At 36.8% G+C, this 15692-nt stretch overlaps 1 protein-coding gene across 1 annotated transcript in view; it reads left to right on the top strand.

Annotated features, from left to right (window-relative positions):
- The first annotated feature begins 14487 nt into the window (after positions 1 to 14487).
- The window catches only part of LOC121417157, a 30647-nt gene continuing 29442 nt past the window's right edge, over positions 14488 to 15692 (top strand). Inside the window, exon 1 of the mRNA XM_041610748.1 lies at positions 14488 to 14747. Within this exon, the coding sequence (XP_041466682.1) occupies positions 14664 to 14747 (84 nt within the window). The 5' untranslated portion in view covers positions 14488 to 14663. The remainder of the gene's footprint in view (positions 14748 to 15692) is intronic.

The raw sequence follows: 15692 nt of genomic DNA, 5'->3' as shown, positions 1-15692 counted from the left end.
CTGAAGCAGCCATTTTGACAAACAAAATTTTGTTTCTTTCAATTTCGCGCTGCGCTGCGCGAATGCAGCGCGATTATATGCTCATGTGACGTCATACCTCGGAATATAACTGCGTTATATCACGAGGTATGACGTAATCAAAGCGTTATATTCCGAGGTATGACGTATTTTACGTCATATTGGGAAAGATACCGATAATCATCCTTGTTACGATGGTCACGTGACGGTATGTTGACCAATCGCGCATAAGTATCTATATAGGTCATGTAATATATCGTAATTTCGCACCCAACGATCAGCTTGATTGGCCCGGTGAACTCATGGCCCGGGGGGGGGGGGGGGCACTCAGTATATAATGCATAGTGGGTTTGTGCCGCGGAGGGGACCCCCATTTTTACATCCAAATTTTCGTTCCAAGGCATAGCCTTTTTGTCTTATTGATAAAAAAACAACAAAGAAAGCCGCTCCAAGGCATAGCATTTTGTTCTTATCGAGAAAAAAGAAGAAGAATTCCGCTCCAAAGCTTCGCATATTTTTCGTTACGCCATTCCGGTCGCATTGATCTGCTGCAAGTTTGGTGAAAAGCGGCCGCCGAGCGCAGCTGTCCGCCCATCGTCTCTGCGCGAGCGCACCTGGCGGAGGCCGCGCTAGCTGCATCATGCACGCATGCCCGTTCCATAGGGGTGCATACGCACGTACTCACACGCTGGCGATCCGTTCCAAGGACCCCCGTTTTCACAAAATTGTAGTTCAGGAGCCCGTTTCGAGGACCCTCCTTTTTACAATAAGCCCGCTCCAAGGCCCCCGTTTCTTGTCTCGCCCGCGGCACACTCCTACCACTTTTTTGGTCGAGTGCCCCCCCCCCCCCCCCCCCGGGTTCATGGACACAGATTCCATTGTGTGCTTGAATGATTTTCACATGTTTTCTTGGGTTTTTTTAAACTAAAATTTGAGGCATATTTTAAGTCAATGTTCCCCAGAGCTATCTGCCCTTTGGAAAAAATGTGATGCCGAAAACATGTCTCCACTGGGAATCAAACCCGGGCCTTCAGATTTGAACGCCAGTGCCTTAATCACTAGACGACAGAGACGGGTTAGTGGCTCATGTACGCCCGACAAAGGAAATTTGATTGGTAGTGTCGACTGTGGAGAATCTGTTTATCTGACGGTCAATCGGATCGAAGTCGCCCTAGCCACTAACCCGTCTCTTTGGTCTAGTGGTTAAGGCACTAGCTGGCGTTCAAAGCTGGGCGCCCGGGTTTGATTCCCGGCGGAGATATTTTTTCAACATCATCAATTTTTCCAATTATATGAAAGGGAAGATAGCTCTGGGGAACCTTGATTTAAGCTACATACCATTGTTCTCTTCATGCATTTAGTTGCCAAAGCTGTTGTATACATGTATAATTTCTGACTATTACACATAAATACACACACACACACACACACACACAGATATATATATAATATATATATATATATATATACATATGTGTGTGTGTGTGTGTGTAGGTGTTTGTGTGTGTGAGAGAGTGAGGGTGTGTGTGTGTGTTTGTTCATGTATTAAATTGAATTAGATGGAGGTACCAACCAAATGATATGTCTCCCCTCTTTCTATCTTTATGCAGGGATATGCGGACCAGACAAAAAAATTTACTTAACATTTATATCAGACTTATATAAGCCTAAACTACGACTTGCAGTGAGTGAACGTGATTTCAAGATGAGGTGTGATGGCAAAGGAGTAAATCGATATTGGTTTGACTTCAAGGCCAATTTTTACAAGATTGGCCGCATCGGTGAACCTTATTCTATTATAGAAATGGAAGACGACCGAGTGTTTGAAATAAAATATGTAGAGGTAGTTATAACTCACACGGGCAAAGTGAATTTCGATATTCCATGTGATCTCTAAGGCAGCGATTAAAACAAAAGTTACTTGTTGAAATGCTTGGTAAGTGGTGAATTGTTGAAATTGTATTTTGGGCGTCGTGGTTGATTCAAATCTCCTCTCTCATCCAGAGGGAAGTGTGTTCGTTCGAATCCCAGCCATGGCGTGTTTTCCATATGTCAGATATTGATCCACATTGTGCTGCACCCAACCCAGGTGAGGTCATGAGTACCTGGCAGGAATGATATCAATTGAAGCACGTAATGCCTTCGGCAGATTGAGCTACAACAGGGGTAAAACATAGTGGTCCATTTGATTGGCAACTACACAATCGGCGCCTCATACATTGTAAATGCTATAATATTATCATTGTTATAATTATTGTTTTTATATTACTACAATAGCTATTATTATTATTATCATTGATATTATTATTATATGTACTACTGCTTTTGATATTATTATCATAATGTCATTCAAATGTATATATGTATTTTAAAGCATTTAAGCTATCCATGTACGACCAGTATGTATAGATATACAAATGCACACACGCACACACCCTCACACTCACACACACATATATATATATAAATATGTGTGTATGTATAAAGAGAGAGAGAACAATTCATTCATTTTTTCATTCTGCAATTTATTCATTAATTTTTTTAACAACATATTCAAAAACAAGAGTTGTCAAAGCTGTTGTAAACTATTCATTTCTCAGATATCTATCTATCTATCTATATATATATATATATATATATATATATATATATATATATATATATATATATATACATATGTAATCGTTATATTCCCGATAATCTTAACTTTTAAAGCATTTATGCATTCCGTTAAGTACTTCAGTGTTAGGAGTTTTCCTTGAACCCCTCCCCAAATAAAAAAAAAATAAATAAATAAATAAAAATAAAATAAAATAAAAAGTGAATATATAAATAAAAAAAAAAACTGTAGCAAATCTTGATAACACCTTAGTGCACTGTAAAATCTTAAAATTAACTTTTGGTGTATGGAACATGTCTCCTGCAATAATTGTTTGTTCTGTCTGGATAGTGCGCGAGTTAGCTTTTATGAACATAGTGAATTCTTGGTGAAAATATATATGTCCATTATAACATTTAGTGAATATTCTTTATATTATGAACTATTCGATGATTTTCCTCTGGAAATAATATTCGGTATAAGGGTCATTCCATGCCAATCCGCCAAATGAAAGTGCAATTTTGCACCCGACCCTCTCAGAATTTGTTGTAAATTGGTACACATAACATTCACCATGGCCCACGCACAAAACAAAAAAAATTAGTCAAATCGGTCCGTCGGTTCTCGCGCTACGGCCCACCCTTTTCTCCTTGTTTTGACAAAAATGGGCGTGACCTTCAACTTTCAAAAGCCATAATTGCGTCGTTACGTGTTGACCAATTTTCATCAAACTGGTACCAATCAAAAGGAAATTCAGAGAGGAATGCAAAACATGCATCAAATAATGTATTGGAGCGATTTTTAAGGTAATGACATTTGATCTTTACTTTGACCTTAAATTTGACCCCCGGACAAATAATCTTTTAACTTGATTTTCGTGTATGTTAATAATTTGTATGATATTGACAAAATATGTTAAAACCAATGATGATATTTTATTTCTTTACCTTTAAAAACTCTTCCAAAGATACCATGAAATTTCACCCAAGTCCCACATACTGATATTCATGTTAGTAAAGTGTTCACCAGTTACATGATTTCTTCCAATCTTAAGTCACAGTATGCAAACACATGATAAGAAATTAAGCTCATCATTTCACAAATGAAACATTAAACATTTATGCTCATGAATATGTATCTGTTTAGGCATTTTGATGTTCAGCAATATATCATATATATTTATTATGGGAGCCTTAAATAAGCATATACTAAACAATTTGATGATAAAAGTAAACACTTTACTAACAAGAATATATATATATATATATATATATATATATATATATATATATATATATATATATATATATATGTAGATATATATGATATATATTGCTGAACATCAAAATGCCTAAGCAGATACCTATTCATGAGCATAAATGTTTAATGTTTCATTTGTGAACTGATGAGCTTAATTTCTTTTTATGTGTTTGCATACTGTGTCTGAAGATTGGAAGAAATCATGTAACTGGTGAACACTTTACTACTACTACTAATAATAATTAGACCATTTATATAGCGCAGTCACTATGTTAATATACTCTACTAACATGAATATGAGTATGTGGGACTAGAGTGAAATTTCATGGTATTTTTGGAAGAGTTTTAAAAGGTGAAGAAATAAAATATCATCATTGGTTTTAACATATTTTGTCAATATCATACAAACAATTAACATACACGAAAATCAAGTTAAAAAATTACTTGTCCGGGGGTCAAATTCAAGGTAAAAGTAAAGGTCAAAGGTCATTACTTTATAAATCGCTCCAAGACATAATTAGATGAATGTTTTGGATTTCTCTCTGAATTTCCTATTAAATGATACCAGTTTCATGAAAATTGGTCAACACGTTACGACGCAATGGCCATTGAAAGTTGAAGGTCACGCCCATTTTTGTCAAAACAAGGAGAAAAGGGCGGGCCGTAGCTCGAGAACCGACGGACCGATTTGACTAATTTTTTTTAATTCCTGCTTGGGCCATGGGGAATTTTATGTGAACCAAATTACAACGAATTCTGAGATGGTCGGGTGCAACCACTGGGTGAATCCAGATGGAATGACCCATAATTTCTTACGTGGAATAGATTAGTAAAAGGCAACATACTCTAGCCTTTGAACTTGTTTATCTACATGTAGATATCTTCTTATATCATGTGAAAGAAACATGCTCTCGTCATTGTATTAATGAATGTAATATTCACACCTTTTTTATCAACACATCCACTCTCCTGAAAGCCAGTTTGTAGTTACTTTCTGCGCATGATCAAAAGATTTTACGCATGATCAGAGGAAGGTCATTTGTACGAAAGTGACTTGGTGGTTTAAAATCTAATGAGATAAGCACCATTTTCGATGTCTTGATTATTCATATATTCTTTTGAATAGTGGTTTTCATCTACATTCACAAAAGACAACAATGCGTCCACAAACGACTGGTATTTCACAGTTTACCAAGTACATTGTGCAACATGCTATGATATGCATTCAAAGTAGGAATGCAACAAATACCTTCATAAAGTGTTCATTGGTGTGCTATTCTAGTCACCTGGTCTATTCAATTTCTTCATCCTGCTATGTAAGGTAAGCTTACGTAATATCTTGCTTTGAAATCTGCCTATCACAATGAAAGAAATGAAAGGTCATTTGACCAAAATTGTCCATGAAGTAACTACAAACTGGTCTATGCTATCATGTCGCAGCAGGAGGATTCCAAGAATGGAGTCACAACAACCGGCAAATTCGCGCAGTTTCCAATATTGAAAGAAGTACAATGAAAAACAGGACAGCCTTTGATTGCGATGGTGACAATAAGATGTGTTCGTAGTGTCAACGGGAAGGATTCAGCAACATGGTAAATCCATTGAAGTCAAATCACACTCGAGTTGGTTGACCGAGACAGCAGTTCGTCCTATAAGATTCGGACCGGACGAAAAATTGCAAATACTTCGCCCGGCGCTTGTCCCAGAGTCGCGGACGACACTGCTGTTCAGCTTACTGTGTCAGATTTTTTGACCGAGTCGTCCAATGGCCAACTCATCTACTATCATTTGGTCTACCATTAGTTTGTCCACTCACCACATGGCCTACTTTCAAAATAGGTCTAATGCCATTCTGTCTTATACACCGTTTGGTTTAACTGAACTAAGTATTAAATTGTGCAAAATGAATAAAAATGAGATTGATATTAGACCAACTGGTTGTGAGACGAAATGGTCAGAGACGAAATGGTGATTATACGAAGTAATGGTTGGTTCAAATGGTTGTTAGGAACGAAATGTTGATGGACGGAATGGCATTCGAGGAAATGAAAGTAGAACATGTGGTGAGTGGACGAGTTGGCAGTAAACGAATTGGAAATCTACCCTGTAAACAATAGATTATCTTCATTCCAGGAGGCGTCTTCATAGTAGTCGCGAAAACAACCTATTTTCCTGGAATATTGGGAAACGTTTCAGGAAAGGACACAAGGCTTGTTTTACCTGACAGTTGCCATAGGAAATGTGCCTCTGAGACCATCAAAATCAAGGCAAGTAATTAGGGCCCCGTCCTACAAAGAATTGCGAGTGAATCGATCAATCGCAAATATGGATAGCCAGCAACATCAACATATTATAATGAAATACATATTTCTTTAAATATTTTTTAGATATGGTGTCTATTCATACGTCAATCATTTTCTTTAAAATTCAGCTTGCTTCTTTTTGTTAAAAAAGGACAATGTGCAATTTCAGGTGGAAAAAAATATGACACTGATGGATTTCCAAACAGTAAAAACGCTGTTTAATTTTTGTATACCATGCTGTGTACTATATGAACCTTACATTTATTGTTTAAACAGTTTAAACAACAAAAAATTTGAATGTTAAATCAACATTTGAAAGGTTGTAGGAGTGACAACCTTTTCCAAATGTTACATCCAAACTTGTATAAAGCTGAATCCAACATTTTAAGTGTTGGGTAGAACCATTTAAAGTGGTAAATGCAACGTTTAGAAAATGTTGTCACTCCTCCAACCTTTCAAATGTTAAGTTAACATTTCTTGTGAAGTGTTTAAATCTTAAACAACAAAGTTTAATTTTCAATATCTAATCTTCAATATATCAGACATGACTGTTTAAACTGTTAATCTACTGTAAGGTCCATATAATAAACAGCGTTGTATGAAATCTTAAACAGCGTTTTTGCTGTGCATATCGTTGAGGTTGATCGGATCAAACGCAGCTCCTTGTAAGACGGGCTCAGAACTGACAACTCGCCATACGAACATTGTTGATGAAACGATCTCCCAAAAAGTTATTTATGGTAAAATTAGATGTCTGGTAATATTTCACTGGTGTGTTATGATCATGACGAAATATCAAACGCATCCAATTTCGTGCAACTTAATATTGTCAGATAAATCTGCATTTTGAGGAAAATCCTTAGAATTTCATAATTTTAAAAACAACTCTTTGTCAAACTCGTTTACGCAAATGTGTAACAGTAGAAAGTACAGTTTTGATTGTTTGAATATTATTCTTATGTAAGGTGTCAATGTTATGGCCACGTGCGGCCAGTCCAATATTTTCAAAACAGATTTCAAGGAGTTTGCCATATTAATTTTCGCTCGCCCCTGTATGAGTGGGAAATGCGTACTGCTCATGTTAAAAGCGAACGCCAAAGGTAATGGTAATCCTTGCAGTCGTTTGCCTACACTCGGAAATAATCGAATCAAACAGAGTTATGCCAGACATATTCATCATTCCATCTGACCAATTATCATCGGGTCCCGTAACGGAAAGAATAGTGATTAATCGCTTATATGAAAGAACAATTCTGATTGGCTCATAGTCCGTCTACCGAGCAAACTACGCATGCAACGATGATCTTGGTAGGCCATTACATTTAGCCATTAATCGCTAACCTTTGTGAAACGGGGACCCGAACATTTCTGTGATTGAGGTATCGAATTAAAGAGGAGATAGGCTTAATAATTCTACTACAAATGTGATTTTGGGGGGAATTCTGACACCCCCACCCCTTGGCACCCTTTCTTGAAATTGTGTTTTTTTTTACTTACTCATAAATAAAGAATAAAGGTACACCAGGTGAAAAATAGCTTTCCAATGATAGGTAATTTGTCTTTTGTACTTTGTGAAAAATTCATGACAAATGACCTTTATCAGGGAGCTCTGTATGTAAATTTACAAATATATTGACATGTTAATGCTATTTCTTTTTCATCCTCCTTCAAACATGAAATTATACATGGGTGATTATTTTTCATTCAAATACTGAGAACAAAATATATTTGATAAATCACCTTCCATCAAACACTTTTTTAACTCAAATCTACACTTTTCTTTTTTTTCTTCCACTAAAGCCATTCTGTAAACTAAATTGTCCATAAAACTGCAATACTGTTTGTATTAAGCTTGTAGGTGAAAAGAAAAAGAACAAGTGGAATGCCTCTGGCCGTCTCACCTGCATCACGCGGTTCAATGTAGCAGCAGTGCTGACTTTGAATACTACTCTAACTCGCACAAGATGTTCAGTGATACATGGTTACTCTTATGTCCACTTTTTATGAACTAGACCAACAAACTTACAGAGATATGATGGTTATTCAACAAAAAACCCCAACATGGCCAAAGTTCATTGACCTTACATGACCTTTGACCTTGATCATGTGACCTGAAACTCAAACAGGATGTTCAGTGATACTTGATTACTCTTATGTACAAGTTTCATGAATCAGATCCATAAACTTTCAAAGTTATGATGGTAATTCAACAGATACACCCAATTCGGCCAAAGTTCATTGACCTTTGACCTTGGTCATGTGACCTGAAACGTGCACAGGATGTTCAGTGATACTTGATTACTCTAATGTCCAAGTTTAATGAACTAGACCAATAAACTTTCAAAGTTATGATGGTAATTCAACAGATACCCCGATTCGGCCAAAGTTCATTGACCCTAAATGAGCTTTGACCTTAATCATGAGACCTGAAACTTGCACAAAATTTTCAGTGATGCTTGATTACTATTATGTCCAAGTTTCATGAATCAGATCCATAAACTTTTAAAGTTATGATGGGAATTCAACAGATATCCCCAATTCGGCCAAAGTTCATTGACCCTAAATGACCTTTGACCTTGGTCATGTGACGTGAAACTCTTGCAGGATGTTTAGTGATACTTGATTAACCTTATGTCCAAGTTTCATGAACTAGGTTCATATATTTTCTAAGTTATGATGACATTTCAAAAACTTAACCACAGGTTAAGATTTCGATGTTGATTCCTCCAACATGGTCTAAGTTCATTGACCCTAAATGACCTTTGACCTTGGTCATGTGACATGAAACTCTAATAGGATGTTCAGTAATACTTGATTAACCTTATGGCCAAGTTTCATGAACTAGGTCCGAATACTTTCTAAGTTATGATGTCATTTCAAAAACTTAACCTCAGGTTAAGATTTGATGTTGACGGCGCCGCCGGAAAAGCGGCGCCTATAGTCTCACTTTGCGTCGCAGGTGAGACAAAAACCTAATAATATTATCAAACCCACCTCCAAATACACCCGTTCCCTCCTTTCCCCAAAACTAAAGTATGTCTACACACACACACACACACATACCCACACATACCAATCTACACACTGAAACCCGCACGCACATACGCACAAGAAAAACTTATCAAAATATTTTATGACTCAAACTATGTTATGCATTACTGGTAATTCATACGCTAAATAAATAAAATAATCTCCTAAGTCTTCACATTTATACATGAATCTCTAACAACCTAAACCTTGCTTGTTTATGGGCGGGAATATAAAAGTTAGTTCGCCATTGGTTGGAATAAGCCTCTAATTACCCCCCTGAGCGGGCTTAATCTCCAAAAACTCGTACGTAAAATGATACGTATCAGTTCCACGTATGAAAGATTACCCTCCTCAAAAAAGACTCATGAAGCTTTAATACCTACTATTATTATCGAACACAACATAAATCCAGTGCACATTACATATGATCAGTTGGTAAAATCAGCCCCCTAACAAATATATATATAAAATTGTTTACATTTATCATAAATCAAAACCATTCATATGCTATATTTAGCGAAAACCAGAAAGTGTACTACGGTGATACTGATTATTGAATAACGTTTTCTCAAAATCATACACGATTGGGGGGGGGGGGGGCTATTTCTGTTATCAAAATTTGAATTGTTGGATTGTATAAATTGAAAGATGTGATGTATTTGGGAGTAGTGGAGAACTCTGCCTTATTTTAAGGTGTTTTCTTGATAGTTATCAAGGGTGAAATATGGTCCAAAATATGTAATCATTATTAGCTTGCCAAATGATTCCAAATACCCCCCCCCCAGAAAAGGGAATTAAATAAATGAAGGTCAGAGCGTAAAGTGCGCGTGACTTAACCAAAACCATGGATTTCTTTATTACCGTGATTTAAAAAAAAATAACTAAACGTAGCACTGTCTTTGGGGTTTACTATACTCTAAATAGTATCTTATCTCTTTATTTACGATGAATCTGCTTTTTGAAAATGGACAAAATTTCAGATAATTCGCGTTCTCTTTATATAATCCAGACATGCTTCAATTATTGATACTGATTCACTGGTTATATGCTTTTTTTAAAAGAAGGGTTTCATTTGTAGTTGACATTAACGCATAAGTTGAAACGAGCTATAAAGTCGGTCCATAATCTAAGTTATTTCAATATTTGGCCAAAGAAAAACAAATAAGCACAAAAAAGTTAATATATACATTTTTAGATATGAAAATTACATTTTTAACAAAACTTACCCCTACAGTCCCAGATGTAAACACTCTGTAAGTCTGTAAATCAAAATACCATCTATTACACTGGTTTCCATGGTTACAGAGAAGCTGAACACCAGTCATCACCCTGCGGAACGTGATAAATGACAATAATCTAAGAACGACTGCTTAATATCCGCAGCTTGTTGAAGCTCATCTACAGCAATTACTCGACTTAGTACGTGTCATCTTTTCAACACGACTTATTGGCATGATATATATATTTCCGACTATTTCACGTTTGCACGCGCGTGTGCGCGCGTTGTGCGTTTGAGATCTGTACCATGGTGGTTACTTGCTTTGTGGGGTATGTTTGTTAATGATCAAGAGGACGTCGTTTGAAAGTGGATGTTGATACAATTGATTATTGCATTAATAAAATAGTAGAAGCAGAAGTGTTATAGAACAGCTGGCATTGTCATCCATGTATATATTTCCGACTATTTCACGTCTGCACGCACATGTGCGCGCGTTGTGCGTTTTATTCACGGATCTGTACCGCGGTGGTTATACTTGCTTTCTTGACTCTGTTTGCTAATGGTCGAGAGGATGCCTTTTTCAAAGTGGATGTTGATATAATTGATTATTGCATTAATAAAATAGTAGGAGTGTTACAGATCAACTGGCAGTGTCACTCATGTATATATTTCTGACTATTTCACGTTTGTGGGCGCGTATGGGCGCTTTGTGCGTTTGATTCATGGATTTGTACCCCGCCGCTTACTTGCTTTGTGGAGTCTGTTTGCTAATGATCGAGACTCGAGAGGATGTCTTTTTGAAAGTGGATGCTAATATATTAACTGATTATTGCATTTTTAATTGTTTGCTGCAAGTACTTTCTTTTTATCTTAAAGATTACGATATTAATGGAGACATCATAGTATGACATAAGTAGGGTAAAAAAAAAACTCGTTCAGTAGATTGAATTTCAGAATAATCGATTGTTCAAAACTTTACAACATATGGGAAATTTATTTTCAACTAGATGCACCTTAATATCTGTGGTTGGTTTGCAGTCAATGTGACTTAGCATAAGAAAATTACACTGCCAGTTGTTATGTAACACGTCTACTTCTACTATTTAAAAAAAATGCAATAATCTGTTATATCAGCATCCACTTTCAAAAATATGTTTAAGGACAATATATATGTTGTTTTTCCCCCGAAAGAATAGATAAAAGAAGAGTCAATATTAGTATAATTACCTACATATGGAAAATGCGTAATCAAAGCTATTATTGAAAACAATTTATATGCCTGTTTGCTTATCACTACTTGTGAAATCAGTTTATTATCAAAGTAACTTGGTGAAGAAATCCTTGCTTAGTAATTCCGACGTAATTGGTATGGCGCAGTCGGCGATCGTGCATGTCGGGCACATACGCAATTCATACGTAAAAATATTGCGCATGAGTTTGATTTGCTGGAATGTGTAGGCACTGGCTGTGCCGCGCAAAATCTACAATGCATTGATAGATCAAAATCGGCTTCTATTGCGCAAGTGCACCAACTGAAATATAGCCAGTATTGCACTCTGTACTCTTTCGTACAGTATTCCTTTGGGCAAAGCCCGGAGAGGGCAACAAGGCAAATGCTCTCCCCGTTTGCATCGGGTCGACATTAGAGAGCGAAGAAATATGGCATGTATTTATCTGCTAAAATGCCTTGTTTAATAATTTTTTTATATACGCGGAGGGGCAACAACATAGTTTTCGCTATGCGGTTGCCCCTCCAAATACACAACTCAAAATCCTTGAAGATATTTTGTCTGTTGTCTTTCCAAATCCCCTTAAAATCCTTGAAGATATTCTGTATGTTACCCCTCCAAGTCTCCTCCCCAACCCTTGAAGATATTCTGTATGTTACCCCTCCAAGTCTCCTCCCCAATCCTTGAAGATATTCTGTATGTTACCCCTCCAAGTCCCCTCCAAATTACCAAAGACATTTTTGTATGCTACCCCTCCAGGTACCCTCCCCAATCCTTGAAGATATTCTGTATGTTACCCCTCCAAGTCTCCTCCCCAACCCTTGAAGATATTCTGTATGTTACCCCTCCAAGTCTCCTCCCCAATCCTTGAAGATATTCTGTATGTTACCCCTCCAAGTCTCCTCCCCAACCCTTGAAGATATTCTATATGTTACCCCTCCAAGTCTCCTCCCCAATCCTTGAAGATATTCTGTATGTTACCCCTCCAAGTCTCCTCCCCAATCCTTGAAGATATTCTGTATGTTACCCCTCCAAGTCTCCTCCCCAACCCTTGAAGATATTCTGTATGTTACCCCTCCAAGTCTCCTCCCCAATGCTTGAAGATATTCTGTCTGTTACCCCCTCCAGGCCCTAGCTCTTTCAAACCCTTGAATATATTCTGTTACCCCTCCCGAGTGCTTGAAGATATTCTCTCTTTTAACTCTCCAGGCACCCTTTCAAATCCTTGAAAACACTGTGATACCCCTTTAAACCCCCCATTTAAATCTTTAAAGATATTTTCTCTATTACCCCTCCTAGCCACCTCCTACCCCTCCAAGTCCCCTTCCCGATGCTTGAAGATATTCTACCTGTTCCCCTCCCCCTCAACCTCCTTTCAATCGTTGAATATATCCTCTCTGTTGCCCCTCTTTGCTTACTTCCCAATCCTCCCTGCTACCCATCCTACACTCCTTCCCAATACGTGAAGATGTTTTGTATGTTACCCTTCCAAGCCCCCTTCCCAATCCCGAGGTAACTAAGCGATCCTCACTTACTCATCCATCCGTTTGTCGAGTGACTCGTCCCTCGTCGTTGGTGCGTGGTACCCTCCTTCCAACCGAGATCTACAGTCTCTAAAATCCAACCTTTTCGAGGTTTTCAGATTGTTTTTCTTCAAATTTGGTTAGGTAGAACTACGACCAGAGATTTTAAAAGCTTGTTTAAACCCCAACAGTTTTTTTCTGAGCCTAATTCTAAAACTTCAGTGATAACCTACAAAGAAGCTATGAATTGAAAAAAATTTTCATCAAATTCGAACTCTAGTTAACTTGTTTGAAGACTGAAAAATATACTCTGAATTTTCCTGTCTCTGCCGGCTACCCGTCTTTTTTATATTTAGATGTTTGAATGAAATATTGGGATTTCGTGTCATTTAATAACGAATACCACTGGCGTAAATCCTCGCGTCGCACCTATTGTCCAGGGAGGATAATCTATTGTTCCACCCTCGTACAATAGGTGTGACGCAAGAATTTACGCCAGGGATGAATACATATTTTACAAGATTAAGACTATTCATTTCAAAATTAATTCAATAATAATTAATTGATTAGTCGATCTAGTCTAATTGGGAAGTTTCAGTTTGACCTAAAATCGATAATTTGTACAGTAATATATATTTCAAAGAGAATTTACGTGTCAATACTGTTGTACAAAGAGTTACGATCGAACCGATCAATCGTAACTCTAATGGAAATCCGTCAGTGTCATATTTTTTTCTACGAAAATTTGCACAATGTCCTTTTTATGCAAAGAGAAGCGCAGTGAATTTTCAAGAAAACAATGAATGCATGAATATACATCACAGCTAGAAAATATTTTGAACAAACATGCATTATAGATGTTGACGTTGCTGGCCGTCCATAGTTGCGATTTATTGGATCAATCGTAACTCTTTGTACAACAGGGCAATGGCATATATAGGATAAAAAAATCATATATCTGATGACTCTGCGGACTTCCAGTGCAAATGTTTTGCCATATATGTAATCCAAAAATTATATATATATTGGAAACATATTAAATATTAGGGCCTCCAAAATGTGCCATAAAGTTATACTAAGATTTAACAAAACGAAAAAGTACAAGCGAAAAACTAATCAGCAGCGATGTAGAATAAGATGATGAAGACTGAGACCAAATGAACTCTACAGTGTTTAGAAATACTCATCTTGTATCATTGCACTCGACTTGAAACCTGACTGAAAATCAGACTAGCATTCGATGCTAAGAAGGTACCCTGGTACTTTTTCACTGATCCCAGCAACGTCTAACATGTCTAATGCTACGAACTATGCACCTATCATAGAGTTCTTGTGTACCCCCTGCGATGCATGTACAGCAATGAATTGTCATACGTAGCACATATCGTAGCGGCTGGTTGATAGAAGAAACTATTGCACTGTTTGGAATTAATCGATTGTACGATTATTTGAATTTGTCGGGGACATAGTAAGTTCTCAAACATGGTGAAGCCAACGGTATTTTCCGTAGAACAGGACCCTAAAAAGGATAAGTCGTCGGATGTTTGCCTTATCCCTGTAAAGGAGGTGAGTTTCTCTCTTTTAATAATCGTTATATTTCACTTTTTTATAGTTATTTTTCTTTCGACTTTATCGTAAAGTGTATTAACTTTTTTTTCGGAGAATTTATCAAGTCATGTTCCCCCTTTATTTCATCCTCTCTTCTCCAACAGAAGAATTGTACATTTAGGTTCAGTTAATTTTTTTCTATAGATAAAATCGAAAATGAATAAATCAATCTTAAAAACTTGTTGCTGTCAATCTATGATTGTTTATTACATTGTTAATTAATTAAAAACAATAAATAAATACAAGTAATGAATTTACTAAGAAACATAATAGAATACTCGCATATTGATTATTAAGCATAGCGGAATGTATGCATATCAATTGTGATTGTGTATACGATTACTATTATCAGCGATTCCTTTTCTTATTTTCGACAGTGATTATTCGTGGTATTGTATTGATTCATATATATTTCGGCATAGCGCAAGCGAATGAGCGAGGAAATTCAACAACTTAAGATATTGTCGCGAAAATACGGAATCAGTTGTCGGAATATCAAAGTATTTAACAAGCAAAGATCATATAGAGTTTTGACCAAAGTTGCACCGCCAAGAAAAAAAGATAACTATCACGGAAATTGCCATTGTGACGTCATGTCTCGTCATTGTGATGTCAAAGTTTAGAGCTTTAGACAAGCAAGTTCATGATTTGTAGGGCCTGATCATAATGAGACTCAAGAAAAGATTGGACAATTACTGAGTAATGATGTGGAAGAGGTCCATCGTGGCGATAGATGGACATGATGGAGTAGAAGAAATATTCATTTGTCTTACGAAGGATCGAATGTCATTCCACAACGTTTGACCCATCGTAAGACAATTGATTATTTCTTTTACTCCAATTACTGAATGATGTAGAACTTAAAGTAGACCATTATTCTTAAAGAATCATTCAAGATTCAAA

Source organism: Lytechinus variegatus, chromosome 6, assembly GCF_018143015.1.
Source record: "Lytechinus variegatus isolate NC3 chromosome 6, Lvar_3.0, whole genome shotgun sequence".
Taxonomy (NCBI): domain Eukaryota; kingdom Metazoa; phylum Echinodermata; class Echinoidea; order Temnopleuroida; family Toxopneustidae; genus Lytechinus; species Lytechinus variegatus.
This window is presented reverse-complemented; position numbering and strand designations above follow the sequence as displayed.